Source organism: Dermacentor silvarum, chromosome 1, assembly GCF_013339745.2.
Source record: "Dermacentor silvarum isolate Dsil-2018 chromosome 1, BIME_Dsil_1.4, whole genome shotgun sequence".
Taxonomy (NCBI): Eukaryota; Metazoa; Arthropoda; class Arachnida; order Ixodida; family Ixodidae; genus Dermacentor; species Dermacentor silvarum.
In genome coordinates this window covers 133,397,583-133,423,904 of record NC_051154.1, presented here as the reverse complement: position 1 = coordinate 133,423,904, position 26,322 = coordinate 133,397,583, and the positions used below count along the sequence as shown (strand labels likewise).

General features: G+C 41.4%; 1 protein-coding gene across 1 annotated transcript in view; it reads left to right on the top strand.

Moving 5' to 3' along the window:
• Window positions 1-26,322, top strand: part of LOC119436057 (pyruvate dehydrogenase phosphatase regulatory subunit, mitochondrial-like) — an 86,173-nt gene that overhangs the window by 49,343 nt on the left and 10,508 nt on the right. Inside the window, exons 12-17 of the mRNA XM_037702800.2 lie at window positions 982-1,149; window positions 2,788-2,924; window positions 4,662-4,810; window positions 11,079-11,286; window positions 15,273-15,362; window positions 18,463-18,642. Coding sequence (XP_037558728.1) covers window positions 982-1,149; window positions 2,788-2,924; window positions 4,662-4,810; window positions 11,079-11,286; window positions 15,273-15,362; window positions 18,463-18,642 — 932 coding nt within the window. The remainder of the gene's footprint in view (window positions 1-981; window positions 1,150-2,787; window positions 2,925-4,661; window positions 4,811-11,078; window positions 11,287-15,272; window positions 15,363-18,462; window positions 18,643-26,322) is intronic.

Below are 26,322 nucleotides of genomic sequence, written 5' to 3'. Positions count from 1 at the left end.
CTCTACAGGTGTTTTTGGACACAAAAATGAAGTTATGATATTGAGGATGATCCCAAGTGTTTTTGAAGGCAAAGAGCAATTATAAATTGCAATTTAATTTGCTAAATGAAGGGACGAAAGGTTCAGCCTCCTTTTTCTTCCTTTTTTTTTGGGGGGGGGGGGGGGGGGTTGATAAGGTAGATTATTTTTCCAGGTTTTGTGGCCCTGTTTAGGTCAAATTGACATAAGTCAAATGTGTGCTTTCACTGGTTGGGGTCAGTACAGTGGCGCACCGACGGGGGGGGATTCGGGGGTTGTAACCCCCCCCTGAGGCCGACTTAACCCCCCCCCCCCCCCTTTTGTTTAACCCCTTTTCTTTCCTTACGCATTTGAGTGCTGCAACTAAGATGTAAGGCGCGAAATCATCTGCACACTCGCAAAAAGCGCATTTTTTTACAATTTCCCGTGAAGAAATCGAAATTAGTGCTGTTTAGATGGTATTGGCAAACTGTCAACCCCCCCCTGGCAGAGATCCTGGGTGCGCTACTGGGTCAGTATGAGAACTACTTAGTCAAGAATGTGGAATCTTTGTAACACTGGGTAGCTTGCTTCTTTCTTTCTTTTCTTTATGCTACTCAACCACCTGTGGTGCTTAAGTACTTTAAAGAAAATCGTACTCAGATCAAGCACTTATTCTTCACCACATAAATTCTTGCCTTTTACTATATAAACCACCTGTTCTTTCCCTACAAATTCTTTTTTAATGACTCACAACCACTTACCCATAGATAGGTTATTCATACCAAACAGAATGCATGACTTGTCACTCACTCATCTATGCAAATAATTTGCTCTCTTGTACAATAGTCTAGCAAAATGATTGGCAGTCGTACCTGCTTTGTCTTGTCCTCATTTTGTTTTTTGTTTCAATTGGCCTCAACATATGCTTTCAAACAGCTGGTGAATGTTTAAAGTTCCTTGCCGTTTATTATATCTGTGCAGGCATGCATTACAAGTTATGTTATCCCTTTGTGGAATTTCAAACTGGTCGAGAGCTGCGGATGTCGCCCATATATCCTCGTCTCAAACTGGCTGGAGCTGTTTTTGGACAAACAATGGGTTACGAGAGGCCCCATTATTACACATCCAGTGATCATAATATCCTGACAGGTGAGCAGTCAAACCTTTGCCAGAAATGTGGTGTCCATGTATGTATATTACAAATTCTACACAAGTCATCACTAATATTAAGTCTTGTCTTAGACAAAACATATTAGCCCTAGCATCTGCACCCTGGTTTATTACCACATGGTGATGTTGTCCCAAGTTAATATTGTACATTTCCTTTAAACTAAGATGAACCTCACAGGGTTTGACAGATTTTACATTAATGACTCTCAGTCTGGAATGAAAAAGTCTGAGTCACCATGCCTTAAGATTGAGCAAGTTAACGGTCAAGCATGGCCATTGATGTACTGTAGCACAAAAGATGGGTCACATAATGAGGTACGATACCGACCAAGTGCTACACTCACAACTAAAGCTTACTGCCGAGTAAGTACACATAAGAGAAACAGTTCTAACACTACCATGTGGCATATGTGAAGGCAATTTTATCTTGGTACAATGACAGCAAAGCCTTACTCACATGCGTGTCATGACAAGAATGGATGAAGTACGCTTCTGTGATCTCTCTTGTGCTTGTGTCATGATGGTAATACTGTAGTAGAGTACACACATGTTTTCAAAGAGTAGTTGACACCCACATGTGGTGTAGTGCTGTACTAGGTGTGAGCAAGTAATCAGAATTGTACTTTACTCATTCTAGCTGTGACACATGTGTGGGCAATTTGCTTCTTTCTTTCTTTCTTTTCTTTATGCTACTCAACCACCTCTTGTGTTTAAGTACTTAAAAAAAAAATCGTACTCAGATCAAGCACTTAATTTTCACCGCATAAATTCTTGCATACACCACCTGTTCTTTCCTTACAAATTCTTTTTTTAATGTCTCACAATCACCTTCGTAGACGCCACATGGTAGTGTTATCATTGTTTCTCTTGTATCTATACTTATAATTTCTTGCATGCATACTTAAGAGCCCACCGTGGTTGCTCAGTGGTTATGGTGTTAAGCTACTAAGCACGAGGTCGCGGGATCGAATCCCGGCCACGGCGGCTGCATTTCGAAGGGGGCAAAATGCAGAAAACACCCGTGTACTTAGACTTACGTGCACGTTAAAGAACCCCAGGTGGTCCAAATTAATCCGGAGGCCCCCACTACGGCGTGCCTCATAATTGTATGGTGGTTTTCGGCACGTAAAATCCCATACATAATTTAATGCATACTTAAGTGTTCTTTTCTTCCAATGAACTTTGGTTGTGAGTGTCGCACTTCGTCTTAGTCTACTTCTTAGCTAGCCAATATTTTCTCGTGTCGATTAACTTTAGTTACACTTTACATCGTAGGCATCGTGAATGAAATTTATGTATGTATAAAGGAATTAACTGTTAACCATGCTTCTGTTTACAGCATATTTTGCATGAAAGGCTTTTCATGTTGAAAAGATGACTTTGTGGCCTAATGGTATTTATTTTAGCATATTAGTTTTGCTTGAGGCCAAAATAGCAGTTAGGAGCAAAAATGAAATCTTAAGTGTATCAAGAGCTTTTCCTATAGAGACTTCAGCAGTTTGAAGAAGCTGTATTCTAAATACTTCCGGGATGTCTTTTTAAAAATTTTCTTACTACATAAAGTGTGTGAACATAACTCCTCTTTAGCTTGGTTATTGCACTTGTACACTGCCGTAGGGACGGACCTGCCTTCAGCTAATGTGGATGTGTATGGAAAGCCGCCATGGTTTGATGCAGTGAAATCTGAGTATGAAGCCTGCAGAGAGAGGGTGGCTCTTCTTGACTATTCCTCTTTCACCAAACTGGAAGTTTGGGTATGTGTGCCATATGGCGAGTCTCTTGTCTTACAGAAGTGTTAGGCTTACGGGTAATCACTAGTATTTATTCAGGCAGGAGAGTTTTGTGGAATGTCAACGGTTAGGTAGAGTACCGCCTTGCTATGTTTAAAATGATTGGTGCTTTGCTTGCATTTGCACTAGGATCAAACAGCAGAGTAGGTGTTACAGTAGGTTTAGGCTAATGTAATTGTATTATAGTTGCCCTGTAAAGTTCTCTAGCATAAGTAAGCCGTAATCAGGACTGCAGCTTAAACTCGGCTTGAACTGCATGTTATTTTGTTTAACTTACAATAGAAACAAGAAACAATATCTTGCCTTTTACTTAGCCTTCCATTCCTAAACCCTTGGAAAATGACAGAGGATTGAAGAATTTTCGGTGACATTTACCTCTGAATTGTTTTGTGCTCAAATAGAGCACTGATATGAAAACCTTGTGTCTCACTCTTTCTGCTAATTAGGTATCTGTTAACTGTATAATTATGGTATAAAGCCTCAATTTCTAAAAACACGCTATAAATTATTAGTTAAATCCACTTTTAATGCGACCAGCTCAACATGTGCACCATAGCATGGCTTCACGCATGAAGCAGGAGAATGGTTACATCATGAAAACTAGAGGTGGTGGTTACTTAAGTGAGCAAAGATGGGTGTGGTGCCACCCACCTTTGATGCCTGTACTCACACTGTAACCGTGCTGCTGAAGACTGAGTGCGCTGAGCACTCCACAGGATAAGAGGGCAGAGAAGTTGAGAGGGACCCCTGCATTCTCAGAGGGGTGACAGCCAAGGACCAGGCTTAACCAATGTCAAAGGCAGAGAAGTACAGAATGAAAGAGAACGGAATGACCAATTTGGTGGCATGTGGGCAGTTTTCGGCAGCATGGTCATTGTGTTGCCTTCAACCACTGCACTGGGCTGAGTAACGCATGTGTGAGTGGTCCGTGATACCATGTGACCACGGTCTGTGATGTAGCCTGCCCGCTCCTTTATATCTCAAGCTACACTGTACTTGATGTGCATTTTGAAATGGTCAAATTAAAAGTATACATGATGATTTCCGCTGCACTCGAGAAATTTAGACTTTATTCTGTTATTATGGAGTCGACAGCTACCTATAAAACAAAAATAACAAGAGAAAATTTCCGAATTAGTACTTTAACACTTCTACAACTTGTGGGAGCTAGAGAAAGCCAAGTTCAATTTATTGATTTGCTACTGCAACACCAAACCATTGCATGAAAGCAGCACATATTTAGGATATTTGTTTTTTTCTACCTCCTTTAAAAATGGTGGTAAAGTCAGTGGGGTATATTGGCTGTTCTCTTCATAATTTTTCTAGTGAAATTTTTTTATGTTCTCTTTATCATTTACTTCAAATGTCATTGGGGAAATTTTGATCGCTCTATAGTTCAACACCAATTCAATTTGGCTTCAGCAGCATTTCATTGAAGCCAGTGTATGGCCGTCATAGAAAGCCCCAGCACATTGCAGTTTCATGGTTAGATGATAGTATGATCTCACACAGAGGCCTTGCTTATGGAATTGTGTTTCTGGTCATTTTTTAGGCTGCAATGAACTGGATATTACTGTTCTTGCAAATTTAGCGTGAATTTTTTGAAACTAATGTAGAAGGTGTTTAAACATCTGCTGATGAATTGCATTCTTTCACATGTCAACTTGTTATAACCATATTGACCACTTTTCCTTTGTACAGTCTCCTGGTAGTGAGGTGGTTGATCTGCTGCAGTACTTGTGTTCAAATGATATTGATATCCCCGTGGGAAGCATTGTTAACACTGGTATGCAAAACCATTGGGGCGGCTATGAAAATGACTGCAGCCTTGTCAGGCTCGAGAAAAACAGGTTTGTCTTTTTATTTGGAAACCCATTTTCTAAATTTATGTCATGCCTTTCAAGGTGCTGACAGACAGTGACATGCTAATGATGATATGGCTTGTACACCGTAAAGCAGTATAGCATCAGAGTAGAAGCCTGCCGGCATGTGCATTTTTATTGTGGTCGTAGCATGTGTTATGTGCTTTCTCACCAACCAACATTTTTTGTCACAACTAGTTGCGGTGAAGTTTCTACTTTTACTGTGACAGCAGTTAGGAGCTTGAAACTGTGTCCATCCATTCGTCCATCCTCCCACTGTCGGTTTTGTTACACTGTCGTCGTCATGACGCCACCTCGATTGTCATTACCATGTTGCTGTTGTGTTGTCATCATGCCACCGACTCAACCTCACCTTGTGGTGTATGAAAACAAAATCTTGCCCCCTTCTCCACGGGGGATCAAAGTCATTCCTCTGCAGCAATGTGCAGTTTGGAGACTCAATAATTAACGAGCAATTGTGTGTCTCCCTTGCCTGGCAGTTCATGCAGGGCTTAGCATGTGTGACGTAGGCTCTAAATGTGGTGGCATCTACCCATGTATTTTGGAAGCAGCTGGTGCACGATGCAGCGTTTGCTCACAGCATGGCTTTCAGTAGAGTAGTCATTCTCAGTGTTTCTCTCGTGGCTCTTCCGCTCATTCAAGATGGCTCTTTGCAGTCTTGCATATGAGTCAACCAAGTTGTTGTCATGCTGCCATTGTCATCATCATTGTCATTCCACTGTCATTTTTGTCACACCGGTGTCAATTTCTCATTGTTCTTCAGCTACCATCATTATACTGTTGCTATCATCATTGTTGTCCTGTTATTTTCATCGCATTTTGTTGTAGTCTCATACAGTTAGGGGAGTTTACGCGGGAATGCCGATCTTTTGTGCAATGCTGAGGATGTTGGGGGAAATCAGGAGAGTAACTGCTGTCACAGTAAATAAACTCAGAGCCAGAGCAACTGCTGCAGTCTGCTTATCTTTTTTTCTTTTTTCCTGCTGCTGCTTTGTGCATACTCTTTACACTGTTTTCCACTAACCCTTAGCCTGTTGAGCATGGCCTGTGTTACCATAATTAGCAGCTGTTTCGACCTGAAGCTAGAGAATTACCTTGGAAAAGGTACCTTTTGACACATGTGAAAAACTTCTCGAAGTGCAGTTCACTTTGCAGTGTTCTTGTTGTTTTGCCAGCATAAAAGCTCTGTGCATGGTGTCATAATTAGGGATATGTTAGTTGTTGGCAGCATCCTCAATTTCAAATATTTAATGCACAAACTTTTTTGTTATGTGCTTTCTTTCTTCTTTTGGGCTTTTGAGTACTCAATTTATGAGTGATCACAGGAACATGTGTTTATAGTTGATTATACAGTGAATTCCATATACAAAACCTAAACCTGAAATGGAACAGACAAGGAATTAACAGCCAAGTGTAACTTCGAAATCGAGCTTTGGAAGTGCAGATGATCTGGAGAAAGTAGAAGAAAAGATGCACACCAGGGGTGTAAAAGATATGAATTTTTTTAGAATGAGCAAAAACAAGCAAAATTGTGCTGCAATGGTATCATGTTCTGTGCCATAATTTTCTGTTTTGTTCCCAAGAGGCAACTTTTTGTCCTTATCGGTATTGCCAGTGCTTTTATTTTTTTGTGTCAACTGCATGGCTGCATGGAAATTTAGTACTCACGGCTAGGTAGTGAAGACAAAAAAGGTATTGGGGAATTGCCAGTGCTTTAATTTTTTGGCCTCAACTGCATGGAAATTTATTACTCATGGCTAGGTAGCGCCAAGACGAAAACAGATGCTGGGGAAAATGTGAGGAAAAGAGAAGGTGAGCAAAGCTAGAAAACATGATGCATTGCTAAGCATGTTGCATCACTGTAGCATTATTAAGGCATACAGGCCAGATGCAGTACAAGATAGGGGAGCTGCCATTACTGTTTACGTTCCAATGGCTACATAGCCGGCCATCTGCTGTTCAGTTTTGCAAGTACTATTATGTTCATGAGAAAGCCGACCCTTGAGGGTGCTGTCATTCTTCCTGTCAGCTCTGTTATTCTGCTGCTGGCAGGGTTGATGAAGAACAGTTGTGACGTGGACATGATGTTCTGAATGAGCATTGTCCAGAAGCACTGATATGTTTAGTGATAGTGACTTCAGAGCTGAATGCAACTTTTGTAGTATAGCCTCAACTCTTTCAGCTATTCTTGCGTAGCGTTGTTGCACATTTTTATGTTTTTGAATGCCGTATTGTTATTTTTTTAAGCATTTCACATTCTAGTACTGTGCTTAGTATTTTGAGTTACAAAAATTCAATTAATATTCAGACTTGTTTCCTAACTTTGTTATACTATTTTAAAAACAATCTTCTTCTTGATATATTTTTAAAATTTTTGTTCTATTACTTGGAATTGTTATTCATAGTAGGCTAAGCTGGGATGCTCAGATTGAATACATTGTCTTAGCAAGACTAAAGAATGATGCCTCAAGCATTGCACCAGGGTAATTAAGCTTGTAGCATATATAGCAACACTTGTAAAGCCTCTACTTGAATATGCTGCTGTGTGGAGCCCACACATGAAAGCAAACAACCTACACTACAAGTGCCAAATAGAAAGTTGTAAGAGTGATAGAGTTATATTACATACAACAGACTATCTCTGTCACTGATCTAAGAGCACAATCTGGCCTCCCTAATGCTATATTTTTGGTGTAAACTACACCATTTGCACATGATGGTTAATATAGTCAACAAACTAATAAACATGATTTTATGTGCCTACAATGCATATAAACAGTAAAGCGGTTGGGATGCCACTGACAAGCACAAATGCTTATCACTTCTAAATTTTTTCCCCAGAACAATAGCTGAGTGGAATGCTGTTATAAAAGACTTAATAAATTTATCCTCAGCTGAAGCTATGTCCTCTGCAGTGGAGGCATATATGTAATGTCACATGTTCGGTTGCTTGTGTGTGTGTGCATGTTTTTTAAGGGGGAGGGGGGTTTAAGGGGGGGGGGGGGGGCGGGGTCATGCATGTGCAAAGCTGCAACATGCATGACTCTTAACAGAACTGTCTCACACAACTGCCTTCTCAAAATCGAATGCTTTTTTCTTTTCTGCATCTCATTACTACTGTTTTCCTGAAGTGCGCTGGTGTGAGATACTTTATTTTTTCTGTTGTTATTGCTCCTTGTGCTTTTCTGTCTGCCTCCTTGAAGTGCAGCATGTTTGTTGCTATCACTATTGCTTTTCTGTAGTGCACTTGCATGTCAATATTATTGCTTTTCTCTTCCATTGTAATTGTTTTGAATTGCGTACCCACCCCAGCTTGGTCCACTGAGATGCAGCCAGCAGTATTAGGTGGTGGCAACAGGGATGACACCACCACCTTAGTTCGTGGTGCCATCGTGCGGTGCCTTCCTTCAACCTCGTGTGCCCTTACCGTATAAACAGTGTTGAAGTGCTGTGTGCTTTCGCCTATTTTAGTGTGCTACACACATAAATACTGTGTTCTGCTAATATGGGGTGACATGTTGACATTGTAGGCCTGTTACATTGTAACAGTCCTGCAAACTCAGTAAACACAAAACGTGCCCAAGTTGGCCGAATTTTACAGATAACCTGGGTAATGATTTAGCGCAATGTGTTTTCACCTATTGTGGAGTGTTGCACATGGAAAGGCCTTGCTCTACAGACTAGAGCCTGATGTATGATGGTGTAGGCTGTATTCAACGAAAAATATCAAGCACGCCCAAGCTGGTGCATTTCTGCAGACAGCTTATATTGAGAATGAGTGTGGTGTGCTTTTGCCTTATTTGTTGTGTTGTGCGCATAGGTGCCTTCTACAATGTTGAGGGTGATGTATACAAAAACATGGTAAAAGCACTTATGCCCATGCATTTCTACAAAACACCCTGTGCGAGTGTGTTACGTTTCTGTCCTGTCCTTGCTGTTGCATATGGCCGTAGATAATTCCACCAAGATAAGACAATAATCTGTAGTGTTGTTATTTATGCTAAGCCGTGTAAGGGCACCTAAATCTGTACTTTTATAGCGAGCTCTATCATAGTGTGACAACTAAATTGGCCTCATTCGGGGAGAACGGTTACACATATTTGTTAATCTATACCTGCGAGCTTCATGGTAAATAAGTTCACAATTGTTTTTCAGAATCAAACTGTACAAAACTCACACCAAATGCTAAATCATGTCCCAAACTCTGGACGCAAACTGTGGAAAAACGGAGGTGTTGCAAGTTACTCTGTTTGTGCCCTTGACTGTCTCGTGGAGGCAAGAAATATTGTACAGAATATTATTGTTCAATATGGCACATTCACAGCTAGCTCTTCTACTATAATTTAGTGCACAATTTATTCTCACCTGCAGTGGAACGATGACTGCTTTGGGATTAGTGATGGATGCAAACAAGAAATATTATTTTGTTTAAAAGCAGAAAATATCGACTTCCTTACGATGATTGAATGGAAATCTGTATTGCCTAAACAGATGACATTCTCTAGCTGTTTAAAGGCATGCAACAATGAATGATCGTAGCTGTCAAGCTATGATCATGTGATACAAGGACAGCAGATCAGGTGAGGCAAGGACAGCAGCTGTATGCTCGCAGTGGGCCTCTATGCCATGGCACTACAGGAAGATCTCTCATTCTCATTTTTTGCATATAGGCACATTGCATTGCCACACAAAAATGAATGGCTAAGTGACACTGATTTTACTTATGTACAGCTTGACAACATTTAACTTGTAGCAGTAAGCATCGTTTTAGAAATAACTTGCAGAAATTGTCCTATCTGTCATGAACCATGTAAATGGCCTTTCATCTTAAATGATTATCTGCTCATCTAGGCTAGCACCACTGTAGTTTGTATTGTAATTTTTCAAGTATGGAAAGGTGCACGTGAGCATGGAAAAGGCCATGATGTAACTGCTTCACCTGAGCACAGCATACCAGTTCCCACCAGCACTGCTGTTTGCAACATACCATGCCCACCATGTGCTCACTGATGAAATAATATAAATAAATATAATGTAGCGACTATGAAAAGTAAATATATACTGGCTTTGCTCTGAGAGTACCGAAGAAGTATGCAGGGAACCAGTCCAGCACATTTTACAATTAATGTTTCACTTACCTTGCTTACGGTCTTACTTGTTTCGTTTAGGTGCCAGCTGTTGATTTGTATGTGTTTTAGCAGAATAGACAGATAAAACATGAAGGACGTTTCTTTTCTTTATTTAAAACTGGCATAATACTGAAATTTACAACTTAGTTCTATATTTTATGTTGTTGTCTGGCTTTATTAAAAGGGAAAAGAATATGTGGTCTGAAAGGTGATGCCTCATTGCATTGAAGTAGCTGAAAAAGTAGCTTGTGCCAGTGTTATTTATTGCAGAAATAAATGCAACATTTGGTGCACTTTCAACTTGCACACGAAATAACTTGCACTAGGTGCTATAGAATTTTTTTTGCATTTTGATATTATGCTTAGTGCTCCTGGCATTCATTTTCTTATTCGTTTCCTGAATTGAATTCATCAACATTATCCTTTTTGCAGTGTTTCTTCCTGGTAATCATCTGTACTTACTCTAGACCTTAGTACTTATCAAAATCATTGGACAGTGATATAGTTCTTTATTAAAAAGTGAACCCTCATGTGACAATTTTTCTGTGGTTCCTTACATATTTTGGAAAATACACCATCTGCTGTTTAAAATATGTAAGTGTGTGAGTCGAAATTCTATAGGCTTATAAAGCAGCTGTATAATCATATAATCACTTTATGTTATATGAGAAATTGCATTGGCTTCTTGACATGTCAAAGTCACCGGAGAAATATGAAAAAAAAAATAGCACAGTTTACTACTTAGGTATGTTTATTACACCATATTGGTAGTCTATCATGATACACCTCAAGTATTGCAAGACACTGCTAAAACAAGTGATCTTAGTCAAAGGTGGACGATTAGAATGCAGATTACATTACATTCTAGCTGTTGGACTTCAGTATCCTTTCATTGTATCAATGCCTTTAAAAGCTTAATTGGTCTCTTCGTCCATCAATAGTTTCTGTAGTGCCTTCATGCAGTGTAAAACTTGCATGCGTGATTTGCTGTTCTTCTTTTTTCTTTTTTTTTTTTGTCAGCCCAAGTATGCCACTTTCTCCCATGTAATTTATTCTACAGCGCAATGTGCAAAATTTGATTTTTGTGTGTGTCCTTGTCTGGGCAGGTACATGATAGTGGCACCCACAAAGCAGCAAATGCGCTGCCAGACATGGATTCGTCGCCATGTGCCATATGACAGCCCTATTGTCGTTGCTGACGTCACTTCTATGTATACTGCCATCTGCATCATGGGCCAGCGAGCACCAAGCCTCATGTCGGAACTGACTGACACCTCATTGACATCCAAGGACTTTCCACTCTTCACGTGGAAAGTGAGTGCTGTGCCTTGCATTGCTGCATACATTTCTCTTCAGAAGTAAATCATTGTACAGAGCAGAAACAAGAAAAAAAAAAGCAGTACTTTATTTAACACTAGGTGTGTGTGAACATTAAAAATTTCAAATATGAATTGAATACTCATTGCTATTCTGTTCGTATTCGATTCAAGAATTCGCTATTCAAAATTGTTGAATATTCATTTTTGTTGGAATATAAGGAATCACAACACTTATTGGAGACTTAAGGGGGAGCGACCGATGCAACTGAGGATTTTTCTGAATGATTCTGCTGCAGGAGAGCTGCGATTGCTGTGCAGACATGCCAGTTCCTGAGCAAACGCACAGGCATAAGTTCCACACAATAATTTCTTGTCATTCAAGATGAAAGCAACACTTATAGGTCACCTATATGAAATTAAATTGTCTCAATTTAAGCAAAGCAATTTATTATTTGGCCAGTCTCACTATGCTTACATTCCTTTAAAACATTGTGCGCTGCTGTAATACTATCACACTTCTCTCCTTCAACGAACACAACATTGCATGTGCATCTGGCTTTTAAAAAATGCATTGGCATTCTAGTTAAGATTGTCTCGAAATGCTGGAGGAAAGCTTTGGGGAAACTGTTAACTGGAATGCCAGTGTATTTCATAGCACGGTTAAGGACGAATATCTCAAAAGTTGTGCTAGTCTTAGTATTTCTGCTACCCAGACTGGAATTCACTACTGTTTGGCTTCAATATTTTTATAATAGCGAGCTCCTCATTGTCCAGCTGGTTAGCTGCAATTTTTCAATGAGGTAATTTCCTCCTCTTCTAGAGATCCATGTGAAGAGGCAGAACAATGTTATCTGTCACAGGCAATTAAAAAAAAATTGGTGTTTAAAAAAAGTGTTATTTATTTATTTATTTATTATTTATTTATTTATTTATACTGCAATCTCCTTCCTGGGGATTTTAGCAATTAGGTTTACAATAGAGAATAGTAAAAAAAATTTTGCACGAACAGTCAAACAATACAGGTTTCACGTAAACCTGAAAACGCAACAAAAGTATACAATGCAGTCACTCTAAACTAGATACAAATGATGTTAGCATTGGTGACAGCACAGAATGATTAGTTAAGTTATTCCACTTGATAACAGTTCTCGGAAAAAAGGAAAATTTAAAACAATTACTTCTAGTAGTGAATTGATAGGTGATCTCATTGCCTAGTGGCGTATTCAGATGAGAATTAAATCAATTCTGTCGTGTCAATGTTATAATGCCCTTTAATTAATTGATAAAGAAACTTCAAACGCGAGCAGTGATTTCTCTGGCTTAAGGTTTGTACATTGGCTTTTGACAATCGATCAGTTATCGATGTCTGGACGAAACTATTAAAAACAAAACGAACAGCGTTTTTTGTACTCTTTCCATAAGGTCAATATTTGTTTTTGTGTAGGGGTCCCAAATAATCACAGCATAAAGAAGTGTTAGTAATATAACTGTCTTGTATGCCAGCAGACGAACTTGAGGTGTAGAGAGCTTAAGAGCTCTCTACACCTGCAAAAGGTAGTCTTGGTTTGTGTCCTTCTTCGGTGTGGATAAGCCTTATTGGTGATATAATAAGCTAAAGCATAACAAGTGACACGAACACAGTGGCAGCCACAGGACAAGCGTTTAAAGCACAACTGCTTTGTGATTGCATAGCGATTTAAGCCCTTCTGCTGTAGCTGTCACTGTGCTCTTTTTTTTTTTTTGCTTGTTTCACTTTGAAATACTTATGATGAATTTAAACCAACCAGCCTGCCAGACTATCCTGCTTCAATATTTTACTGCTGACAATAATTTGATTGACAGTACTTTCTTTTATGAACATTTGTGCTACAACTTTTTCCGTTAGTGTTCGTGCTACAAAATTGCTGTCACCTGTGAAATTAGGCCTGTTGCATGTCTCGTCGCATGCACAACAGAAGCTCTTTATAAAATACCCCTCTCTTTCTTGTGACATGTGATTATCAGGCAGACCTGAAGGTGCATTAATGATTGGCTGAGAAAACATTGTACACAGGTTCAGGCGTTAGCAGGGTCAGGACATCTTGCGGACCATTGTAAATGATATCATTGCACACCAAAATTTGACAGTGCAGTGTACTGGGTAAATATAAGGGCAGCAAAAAGAATTAATTAATATGTGGGGCCTTTTGTATCAAGAGGGCAATACATATTCACTGAACCCAAAGCCCAAAAATTTGGCAAGTGAAAAGTATAGTATTTAAATCAAGCATAAGTTGATCTACGTTGCATATATTTGCTTCAGAATCTGATGTTCACTTCTTTTAACTCTTAGTAACTATTTACCATGAAAAAGGGGACCAATTTCAACTATCAGTGTCCTGCCCTTGGAGGAAGCACTTCCATCAGGGCCTGTATAAAACGCTGTAAACTGCTACAATACTTCAAACAACCTGATTCGGTGTGCTTCTACCATTAAGTTGATTAAGCAGACTTCGGATAATACATGCTAATGTTTGTCATGGGTAATCTAAAGAATTGCTGAAACTTGGCCAACATGTTAATTCAACCTTCATGGGACCGACAGAATCGATCGAATTATCCGGTGGGTCGAAATTAAAAAAATACAGGCAGAAAAGACGTCCAAACAAACTGTTTGTTTATTTGGCAGTACCAACCCGATTCTAACATGGCCCCAGTTATTATGGGTTCATAGTGAAAGACAATGTGTATCAAAATCTAATGTGTGTTCAATTTTATAATACACACACACACACCAACAAAAAGTACCATTCCTCCAGTTCTGGCAATAAGAAATAAGATGAAACTTGCAGAGTTTGTCTTCACGGAATAGATCTAGTACACTTAATCTATCATCATAAATCTTGCGCAGCTTTTTATTGTTGTCATTGGACCACAATATGTCACCCTCTTTCTGGTCCACTGCATTAGATATCCCGCATTTCTCAAACAACTATGCTATAATCGCAAATGGGATGGTGACCCACTCCATAGACAAACCATTTTGCCAGTTCATCCTGCAACACATGCAAGTATCCTGAGCGCTGAAAGCATGTGATGCTACCCTGTTGCTGCTACCTTAACATGTAAAATAACTTATATTTTGAATGAGCTTTTGCATTTAAGGCCTGAAAGTGCCGCATCGCTGTCATCCTATGTGAAAACTTGTTCTACTGCCAAAATGTTGTGATAACAATGGCAATGATGCTGGTACTTACAGTGGGCTATTGCTAATGCCGTGAATGCAGATTTGGTTTCGTATCTGCCTGTAATGCACGGAAACTTTTCGACCAATTGGAAAATAGGTGTGCGTTAGAATTAAATAATTACACTAATCATTCATTGCAAGCTGCCATTTTTGCTTCAAATTCTGCCAAAAGTTCGCTTTTCCAGCAGGAAATAACTTCAATGAATTCACTGCCCCCTAAGCACTGTCACCAAGATAGATGCCGCAGCCATTGTGCTCACAATTGGGGTCACCATTGGGGTCAAGCATGTATGTGCTGACCAGTCAAGTTTTAATTATCCAGCGAGGGCCAGTTTCAGGATTGAAATGACAAAAGTTTTGGCCTATAGAAATGTATGGGCACTGGCCACCGACTTTGGTTATGATCGAATTAACCGTAAAATTTAATTAATCAGTCAAATGAATGGAAGTCTGCTGTATTTACTATTCTGCAATATGTTTAAACTGCGCAAAGAAGACGGGGCGGGAACATAAACATAGACGCACACACAAAGCGCACACACTGCGCTTTGTGTGTGCGTCTATGTTACTGTTCCCATCCCGTCTTTTTCGCACAGTTTAAACATTTTGCAGAATCTATGAACCGACTAGCCCAACAACATGCCTTACTACAATATTTACTATGGTTACAGGTGCGAAGTGTAAACAGCAGTAGTATTATTGTGCTCTATTACACAATTATACAAATTCTATTTTTTTTTTTTTTTTCTTTTCAGGAGCTTGACATAGGTTTGGCCAGTGGTATCAAAGTTTTTCACATGACTCATACTGGAGACAGAGGATGGGTCTTGTACATACCTAATGAGGTATGGAATATGCATTTGATGTTCACTTCAGTACCTATCAGTTCTTTTGTGACAACAGTTATATTGCTTTTAAATGCTCCTTCTCTCTATATACAGGGTGATCACTTTTTAAGTTTTGTGGAATTTTTAAAAATCACCTGTGGCAGATAGCATAATTCTTGTCCTTGAGCTCGATTATTCGAAGCGGCGGACATTACTAGCACGAGAAATTGAAACACATATTTAACTAGTTAACAAAAATTCACCAATTAACTTCTTAATTAACTACCTTGCGGTAGATATTCCAATTTACGATTTGTAGCTGCTGAGCTTGCAAGATGTATCCACTTGAAATTAATTTCCAGGACACCAGTTTCGTGATATTATTTCCCGAAGTGTGGATCCAAATACATGGGCGTTCCAGTTACTTTTGCGCTTCAGTGCATAAAAGAGCGTTTTCTTAAAGTAAGTGGAACAACAGTGCATTTCTACGGCAAGTTTGATGGCTGATATCTCCAAACTGGCGTCATTTTGGAAATTCATTCCAAATGAATACACCTTGCAAACTCACCGGCTACAATTCGTAAGTTGTAATATGTGCTGTAAAGTAATTCAAAAGATAATTAGTGGATTTTTGTTAATTAGTTGAATATGCGTTTCGATTTCTCATGGAAGTAATGTCCGCCTCTCTAAATAATCCAGCTCAAAGACTAGAATTATGTTATCTGCAACAGTGTATTTTTAAAAATTCATAAAACTTAAATTATTACCCTGTATTTACTAGTCGTGGTGGTGTAGTGGCTTTGGCATTGCGCTGATAAACCAGAGGGTGCGGGATTGAATCCTGGCTGTGGCGGCAGCGTTTTGATGGGGTGAAATGCAAAAACGTTTGTGTACCATGCATTGGTTTCACGTTAAAGAACCCCAGGGGGTCAAAATTAATCTGGAGTCCCCAATTACGGTGTGCCTAATAATCATATTGTGGTTTTGGCACATAAAACCTCAGAATTTAATTAATTTTATATATATATTTACTACTCATTCACTAACAGTAACCTTAAAGCACAGGTGCACAGCCAGCCACTGAAACTGAGTTTTGGTCAAGGCAGAATCCAAAATCATCCATGTTATAGGATTGACACATATTACGAAACTATGCGGCTTTGAAACTGATACCTATATGCCTTGGTTAAGCTGTTTCGCTGGAGAACCCCATGAAGCAAATTGAAAATGCAGAAACAGCAAAAACAACACAGTATACAAATTAAAATTGCTCCCTTTCTTGTGCTCATTAGTTGTTATTTAGATACAAACATGTTGCAAAGGCAGGGAAACTTGTTTTATCTACAATGGAGCAGGCTTGGTTGTAGGGGTGGATAAAGCCTTCAGAAAACGAAGCTTCAACCAATTACCAGGTTAATCCAGTTAGTCCCATGTGGCAAGGGGTCTCATGTGCACTCCTCTGACTTCTTCCATTTTTTCCTCACTACGCCTTTGCATATAGTAGGCATTGTCGTGAAGTTTGTTTCACAGTGCCCCGTGGTTTGTGCCATCGTACTTTCTGGCCACACCATCTTTCATAGACAGCTGCACACCGCCGCGTGTTCACACCGCACGCCAGCAGTGTTTACAACGAGGACCCGCAATGTTAGGGTGCTCTTGGCACTCTATGAAACTGAAATTTAGACAAGTCACAGTTATAGGCATTTATTTTACTTTTCTCATGCTTGTGCAAATGAGGCTCTGTGCCGTGATTATTGAGCCAATAGTTCGGTTGCTCATTGCAGTAGAAAAATTTGACAGAATTTTGAGTTGGTATACTTTATTAAAATTCTGTCAAATTTTTCTACTGCAATGAGTAATTTTGACAGAATTTTGAGTTGATATACTTCATTTGCGTTGTAGTGCACGTTAAAGAACCCCAGGTGGTCAAAATAAACCCGGAGCCTTCCACGACAGCGTGCCTCATAATCAGTACTGGTTTTGGCATGTAAAACCCCAGAAAAAAGAAAGAAGAAGAAGGTATACTTTATTAGATGAGATAGTGCATTGACCTTGCACTGCTGAACTAGTATAATCATTGTGTTTGTGTTCATTGGCGCTGTGGCTACTGGCATTTTACCATGTGCAACATTTGCTATACGTTTGCTCCTTTGGTCGTTTTTTTTTTTTTACTTTTTTTTCTGTTTTGTTTTTGAGCGGATTACTCCTTTCAAGATTATAGTAAAGCGGTACCTTTCTGGCAGGTGCTGCTTAATTTATATGAGTGTGTCTAAATCATTAGCTTTAACAATGAAAAGCATTTACTTAAAGGCCAACTGCAACATAACTTGTGATCACATAAGAAGCCTAGATTAAGATAGTGTAGATATAGAAGAGCCTTCGTGCGAAATTGGACGTGTGGAATACGAGCGGGAGCGTCTCAAAAAGCTCACCAAAATAGTTATTTTTCATACTGAAACTGAAAAAAACACCGCCATTACCGCTCACTGGAAGTGACGCCGCATGCTCTAATGCATTGCTCCTCGGTGTGACCTCTGACATTGAAACAGCTCATCCGTTCAACCTCGGAGGCCACGCTGCTGTATAGCATAGATACCACGGCTGCCGCGAAGTGCGATGAACCCTCTCATCATGTTGGATGCTCAGTTACTGCGTGCTATGATTGGTCTTTGTGGTCCTCCAGGCGTGGCAACGCAAGCCAGCATGAGTGCCCAGCATCCGCGGCGCGCTGAAAAATCTCGGACGCAGCATGCTCAAATTTATGTTATAGCGACACCACCAGGTGCACGCGTTGTCTACTTAGGTGTTGTTTAAAGGCTACTAAAAAAAAAAAATACCCATAAAGTTACCAGCTCTTTGCCAAGATTAGTTCAGTAGTATATACCACTCATATATATAACAAATTTAACCAAAGTGAAATTTCGGTGCTGTTGGCCTTTAACTGTGCCTGAGAACATTTGAAATAAAGATAATGCGAGTAAATTTTTTAGTTCTAAGTAGCGGTTAACTCACATAATAGTTTAACATGTTAATAGTTTGTGATGTTAAGGAGCTTGTCAGTTTTTAAAATTGCTCACATTAGTAAAGTTCTTATTTCCTATGTTATTTTTCTTTTCAGTATGCTCTTCATGTATATGATAGAATCCTTGAAGTGGGCCAGAAGTATGGCATTCAGCATGCCGGTTACTTTGCCATGCGAACACTTCGAATTGAGAAGTTTTTTGCCTTCTGGGGAAAGGACCTGGACTGCACGACGACTCCATTTGAGTGCGGACGGGCCTTCAGAGTCAAGTTTAATGTATGAATTTTGTAATCCCAATTTAAGAGTCTTGAGTGTTCTTATATTGTGGCTATTTCGTGCCTAAAAAAAAAAAAAAAGAGATAGAGAGAGAATAGAGGGATGAAACACTAAAACTGGCTGGAAACATGGTTGGTCACAAATTATACCAGTTAATGCACATAGGGTTGTACCAATTGCATTTTTAACCATTGTAATTGGTTTTTAGTAGGCTTGTGCAAATATTATGCTATTCGATATTCGCTTCGGCTTGAATTTCAGTATTCAAAGTGAAGAAATATACATACCTTTTCGCATATAAGCCACACCCCCAGTTACAACACCCCGGGGAAAAAAAAAAAGAAAGGAAAAGAAAAAAAATCCCCACGTATAACTTGCGAAAATAATGACACTCAATACTCAAGTCCTTGTAAAAACAGTCACCGTTCGCAGATGCATAATTTCGCCACCTCTTCGGCGGTACTAATGGCGGAGAACTTCGCCCTAAAGGTGGTTTCACGGCAGCGTGGCCCGCGCTGCCTTGAAACCACACCTCGAGGTGAAATTTGCGCTGCTTTGAAGCCACACCTCAAGTTGAAATTCGCATGTAACCCTTCGCCCAATTTTACCGTTAAAGTTGCGCTGCATATAATCGAAAAAATATGGTAAACTTTAAAATGTGTAATCAACAGCTTTGGTTTTGGCAAGCAAGTCGCATCATATAAAGACAAGGCAAAGACAAATTCGTTTACAGTCACCTACTGATTTCTGCACCTGCTCGATTATTCAAACATTGTTCGCACAGGCCATACGTCTGCTGTGAATAGATTTGCTTCAACACAGTACTAAACTGTAACTTTGGTGGCCAACACCAGGCCACCAACAGCACTGTTTAGGCCTAACAGCCAAGGCAGGTATGGCAGGGGGACGGCAAACTATCGCTGGAAGTTTGCCACTCATTAGTGATCAAGCCACAGATCATGCATGCGGGCTAGACTGAGGACCGCAACAGCGGTGACTATGCCTACCAAGTTCGCCTGTGCGCTTACAGAACAAAATGGGTTGAACTTGCATTTAGACAGAAAGCATTAAGCTGAATTTGCGCAGCACAGTATAAACTGCCGGCGTCACACAGTCAAGGTCGCACTTCAAAGCATCGCGACGACGCACGATTGGTAAACGCGAAATGCTCCTGCGGCTTCAACCACAAAACTTTAAGTAGACAAGCACAACAGTGAGCAAGAAAGAGCCTGTAAGCAGATTTTCTGTGCTGTTAGAGTTGTAAAAAATATTAAACTTGCTTTTTTACATGAAAGTGTCTGAATTACGGCACTTTGAAAAAATTTGGCAAAGACACTTAAGACTGCTTACGTGTGGGAATGCGAAAGCATTGTAGTCGCTTTGGTGAAATGTTTTCGCTTAGGTATTCATCCGCATGTTGTCGTGCATGTTGTAAACTTTCACTGCATTCCTTTTGAGACATGATGGCGGTGGCACATCTCATTTTATGCACTCGTGATTTGGCGTTGAGAGTGTTGTTGTTGTTTCCTGTCACATATGTGGCTCCTACCCACTATGGGGGATTGACCAAGAAATGGATATGCGGAGCAGAGCTGTGCCATTTCATATTGAAGGATCGTTAGTGCATGATAGAAAGCAATGACGACGGTGACCACACACCATCAAAAGTGTTGCGTGAGCTTTTGCATATAGGGAAGACACGATACCAGGTTGTGTAAGACACTGAGAAATTTGACGTCAATTTTTTGCATTTCTTGAAATGTTTTTACTCTTTGCGCCGTTAGCCATTTTTGGTAACGCCATCACCGGATTTTCACGAAATGGAGCATATAATGCTTTCGCATTAATAAGCTGACAATAGAGATAAACCTGTTTCCTTTTTGGCAGATAAGGAACTAACTTTTTGTAAGATTTGTCAACATCTGGCTCTTATGTCAATGTTTTATGCAAATCCCACAGCTATTCACTTCGAAATTATTCGACACTAACTACCATACAGACTCGTGTAAGGCGGCACCTGTGTAAGCGCCGCACATCCAACTTGACAGCCCAAAATTTCTGGAAAAAATTTTCAACGAAGAAGCACTCGCGCTTGATGCTCCGATGCTGCATGTGCACATCGGCGAATTTTCGCACACTGTATACTCCCCCATGCCGCTACTAGATGGCTAGAGAGAGAGAGAATAAACATCTGTATTATGTAAATGAAGCTTTGGAGAGGCGTCCTCATTCCAGAATGCCTTGAGCTCAGGCTGCGTCCTGGGTCCTTGCATGCAGCCGTTGCTAATCCTCGAGGTCAGAGCTGGCCAAAACTCTCTCCCAAAGCTCGTTTAAAAGTTCAGAGGATGTAATGGTGCCTGTCTGCAACCCCCTACTATGTGCCTGAAGTACCCGGGTTCTGCTCAGAAGCGGCATTGCGGAGAGAACTGTGTAGGGGCTATGAGGTGATTTCTGGTTGGGTGGGGGAATGCATTAACTTGTAGACCTCGGAGGAATCACTCCTACTCTCTAGGTAGTGACTTGTGTGGGGGTGCGTATGTTCTGTGGGTTAGCTTGTAATGTTGTGTGATGTCTTGGTACGAGACTAGAGGGTGCATGCGCTCGGGTTCGCATTCCTTGACATCGGCTCGGTGGGTCAAATCTCGAGCCACATGGCTGGTGACCTCATTGCCAGGAATGCCGTGATGTGCTGGCGCCCACATGATCATGACTGATCTCGCTGGCGGCTTTTGATTTAGGAATTTGAGGGTATTGGCATGAATTTTGCCGCTAGCGAAGGTGTGCACAAGATCGGGGGTGTGCACAAGTCGCCGGCTGCGCAAAAGGTTCGGTCCTGTGCAAGGGCCGCACCACGCCAAAATTGTAAAAAAAAAAAGTGTGGCCCTTACATGCGTCTATACCAGGGGTTCTCAAGCATGTTCGTTCCAGGGAACCCTGCTAAGCTCCATGAAGCGCCAAGGAACCCTCCCCCCCCCCCCTCCGAATTAACCGAATTAAAATGACCAAATTAACCGAATGTCAAATTATCCAGGGCAGGGGTTCTCAAGGATGGTCATCCCAGGGAACCCTGCTAAGCTCCATAAAGTGCCAAGGAACCCCCCCCCCCCCCCCCCCCGAATTAACCGAATGTCGAATTATCGAGGGTATCAAGAAAACAATAAACAAATACTTCATACGTCATCATGCTTCTATTTACTCAATGAATCGTCAAATCTTGTTTCTATTTAGCACAAGACCAGTGCGGAAGCTGAAATTCTCTTCATCTCATGACTGATTAGCGCTTAGCAGCGGCGAAGGCCTCGCGACATCCTTCGCGGCGCGTGTTTTCATCTGAGACGCGCTTTGCACACCAACGTGCGCACATCTCGATGTTTTTTTCGCCACTCAGCTGCTCGCCAACAAATTGTCCGTCCATCGCGATGTAGCCGGTGCTTTTTATCTTCGACAGCTTTGCACTGAATCAAAGCAAAACTACTGCTTGCCGCAACCGCTGCGAATGAAACCGCGGCCGCTATCGACGCGATCATGGACGACGACTTTATGGCTCAGAAGGCAGGCGGCTGACGCACGCACCAAGTCAAAACGAAACTACCGTTCGCTGCAAGAAGTGCGGCCGAAACTGCGGCCGGTCGCTATGGACGCTGCCATGGGAGGCGACTCCGCAGTTGTGAAGGCACGCAGCCGACGCGCGCATCGAGTGAAAACGAAGCTACTATTTGCCGCAACCGCTGCGGACGAAACTGCGGTGGTTATCGACGCGATTAGAGATAGCGACTACGCACTTACGGAGGCACGCGGCTAGCCGCCAACGCGTTGCACGCGGCGATAAACGCAAGAATAAAGGCTTTAAAGGCACAATTAGGCACGAAGCGCTTCGGCATTGCTGTCAGTCACGTGCCGCGTACGATCGCCGCTGAGGACCACGGCGATGCGGACTACGCTGATTCGTTTCGGTTGGACGCTACGCCGTTCTTGCTCTTCTGCGGCGCGCATTTGCGGCGCTCCGCGCATTTTTTATTTTTTTTTCCTCCAACGTATGCGTCAGTGCGCACACTATTGGCACCGACCCTAACTACAAATAGGAGAAACGCGCATGGTGGTAAGCTACGACCTCCGAGATTCAAGTGTGAAAGCTTAGGCGCGCTGCCCGTTCTCAGAGTTTGGGTGGCTAAAAGCTGCTTGTGTATTTATTGCGCAGTTCGCGCGTTGCTGTTACGCACTGTAATGTGCTTTTTGACACTCGGGCATGGGTAATAGAGGTTCTTTCGATCGAGCGCACCTCGTGTTCGCCGTTTTAGACACTTGTCGAGAGCGGGACCAGGGAAAATTTATCAGTGGCTCGCGGAACCCCGAGCAGTGGCCTGCGGAACCCGTAGGTTCCGCAGAACCCACTTTGAGAACCCATGGTCTATACGGTACTATTCACTTCGAATTTGCTTCGAACCCAAAAATTGATATTCGCACAAGCCTAGTTTTCAATTTTTTTTCTTTTGCTACAGAAATGGGTATGTGAGTGTGCTATTGTTTTGAGCATAACCAGCAACACAGCTGTGTGCTGCAGCACTCTGTCATGTTGAATGATAATGCCACTCAATGGTTCATTTTTTAGTGCTGTGGTGACAATTTTGTCATTCCCACATTTGGGAAGCACACTTTGGCACATGTAAAACATTTTGTGGGTTGATAGTGAATTCGCATTTGTCTGTGTTGGTAACGGGTTGTTCGCTCTTAAAGGGCGAACACCTGATGTGCATCCAAATACTTATAGGGGATTTAATTATGAATCAAGGCTTTTGATTCATTGGTGCTCTCTGACAAGGCATCCATTTTTCTAGCTGCTGCAGCAAGTGTTTATCCACCCAACCTCCTGTTATCTTTATTTCCACCTTTAGATTTTTTTTCACAACAGAGGTAGCTAAATAACAAACTTTCCAAGATTTTGCAGGTTGTTTACATAGCCATTCAGATGATTGCATACGTATATGACTTGTGTGAAACAATGTTTAGCTTCTGAAGAATGTGTTGTTTGGTTGCTTTTTATAGGATGCACTTGATGAGACTACAGTAAAATTTCACTAAACAAGTTTTGCTTAAATGCAACTGCTGCTTACCAGCATCACATCACCACTCATACCATGTGCTTCAAATAAAAAAGGCCAAAATTTTTAAGTCAGGATAATGTCTTGTTTTGGGTGACTACTAGTGGTGGAGGGCATCATTAAATGTATGATAATTGTTGATTATTCATAATTAATGAGCCAGAATTTGCTCATTAAGCATCTCATAAGTTACTGTAGAATAGATATTGCAATTGTGGATTCCAAGCAAGTCGGCACCCAATGCTTGTCCACATAGTAAGAATCCTGAGATTAGCACCACTTGCAAGATACCCCTTTCCAAACTTGTAAAGAAATGCATTGGCATTCCAGTTAATATTTTCCTGAAAAATTTTCCTTGCACAATACCAGACAAAAGCTTAGTGTAAAATTGTTGTATTTCTTGACAGAAGTATGAGGACATATATCTTTAAACTCATGTTAGTTGCAGGATTCCTGCTAGGGGCACATGCCTCTAGCACTGACCTGCTTCAGTTCCTTAATTGCAGTAAGTAATTAAGCAGAAAGTAATTTAAGTAATATTTTGTTAATATGTTATTAACACACAGGTACTGGTGTCTCTTGTTGCTAGTAATGTGTTGCCAATTAAAGATATATCCACTACACTGTTCTGTAAAAATTTTTGACTCTTCCCATTTTAAGCAGGTGGCATGGCACAACACACTTGCAGTTTCTTGGATTTTTGTATTTCCGCAGTGTATGAAAACTTTCATTAATCAGAACCAACTTCTTCAACGAATGGATAAATGGGACCATAAAGTGTGTTGAAAATGGAACAAAAAGGACAGTGCTGGTGTCTTCATGGTGCACATGACTGTTTGCATTTATCATTTGCATCCTAGACTGAAACAAATATTCGCATCTTCTTTTCTTCATTTTAGTTAAGTCTGTCTGGGCTTAGCTTCTGTGATAGCAGCACAGCAGAAACTGCTTTCACACGCACACAAAAGAAAAAAAAAAAAAAGCCCTTCTAGGTCATTATTAATTTTGAGTGCGGCTGCCTCAATGAAATGACACATGTAATGATGGATGGTACACAAAAGCTTGCCTTACAGTGTCGGTAGTACAGTGTTGGCCAGTTTTTGAGGTAAGATTGCGGGATTGATCCCCAGCCGTGGTGGCCGCATTCCAATGGGACAGAATCCAAAAATGCTTGGCTATGCTCGGCTGCTGTGCTATGGGTGCATATTAAATAACCTAAAGTGGTCAAAAATAATCCAGAGCCCTCCACTATGGTGTCCCTCATAACAGTGTGCAGTTTGGGATGTTTAGCCCCATAATACAGTAGAACCTCGCTGTTACGTTTTTCACGGGACCGTTAAAAAAAACGTAAGAGCCGGGAAATGCAAGAGCCGGGAAACAGGAAAAATTGAGAAATGGGAGTAGTGTTGAACTGCACACAATATTATTTTAATTCTTACGTGTGACAAAAAGTAGTTTCGCCCAACAGCCGAAGTATTGATTAAGATGAGCTATACAAAGTAAGAATAGTAGTTTATCGTCCGTATAAACTTGTAAACATTTAACATTTGCTTATTAACTAATTAACAAACATGGTGTCAGCGCCCACAGGCAAACATGAACACATCACACTCGATGAGCGCGGACACACGCAGTTAAGCGCCGCTGCAGAAGCGAGCGAAGTGACCTTCGTGCTGTTGTCTATCGCTTCAATGCAAACTGAGCGCCGAGAACATGCAGCACGCACAACGCTACGAGCTGCCGACGAACCTACACTGTGTAGACTCTGCCTCCACGCAGATCGCTTTCAAGATACGGCCCGCGCGCTGCCGTGTAGTACGATGCCAGAGCACAACGCTGCCCGCTATCCCTCCCCCCTCGCTCCCTCGCCGGTGCCTCGAGCGCAACGGAAGGAGGCGCGCTTCCTCCCTGCTTTTCTTTCTTTCGCGCGCGAGACACGGTCGTCGGCTCCCCACGCACATACAGCATACGGCGCGCGGCGTATGCTGTATGTGCGAGTGAAAGCGTGCGAGGGGAGCCGACGACCGCGTCTCGCGCGTGAAGGAAAGCATATGGCGCGCGGCGACGGCGTTATCGCCCTTGGACTTTATACGGAACATCTACGAGCCAAAACGAATTTTAGAGCCGCAACGCGACATGGACACCATCTTTAGATAGCAAATGCGGATCTCAAAGGGCATACTTTTGCTGGCGGAAACCGAAAATACGTAATAAGTGTCGCCGCCGGCACTTTGGGCGGCCAATGCTATCGTCAAGCAACCAAGCCAAGCAACATGAAAAGTCAAAATGGCCGCTCGGGCCGGCGTGGTGTGGCAGTTCGCAACGTATGATGCGGGAACGGTCCCACAGTTGCGACGTAACAGCGGGGTTACCAATGCATTGGGTTCTATGGGAGCTGTGCCGGGACCGGCCGAAAACGACGTAACAGCCGGGAAAACGCAGCACCCGGGAACGTAACAGCGGGGTTCTACTGTATAATTTATTTCTCTGTATGCTATACACTGTCTAATATGTAAGTTATATTTGTTTGCCATTGGAAAGAGTCTCTTGTAATATCTTCAAGAGATTCTTTCAGTAAACT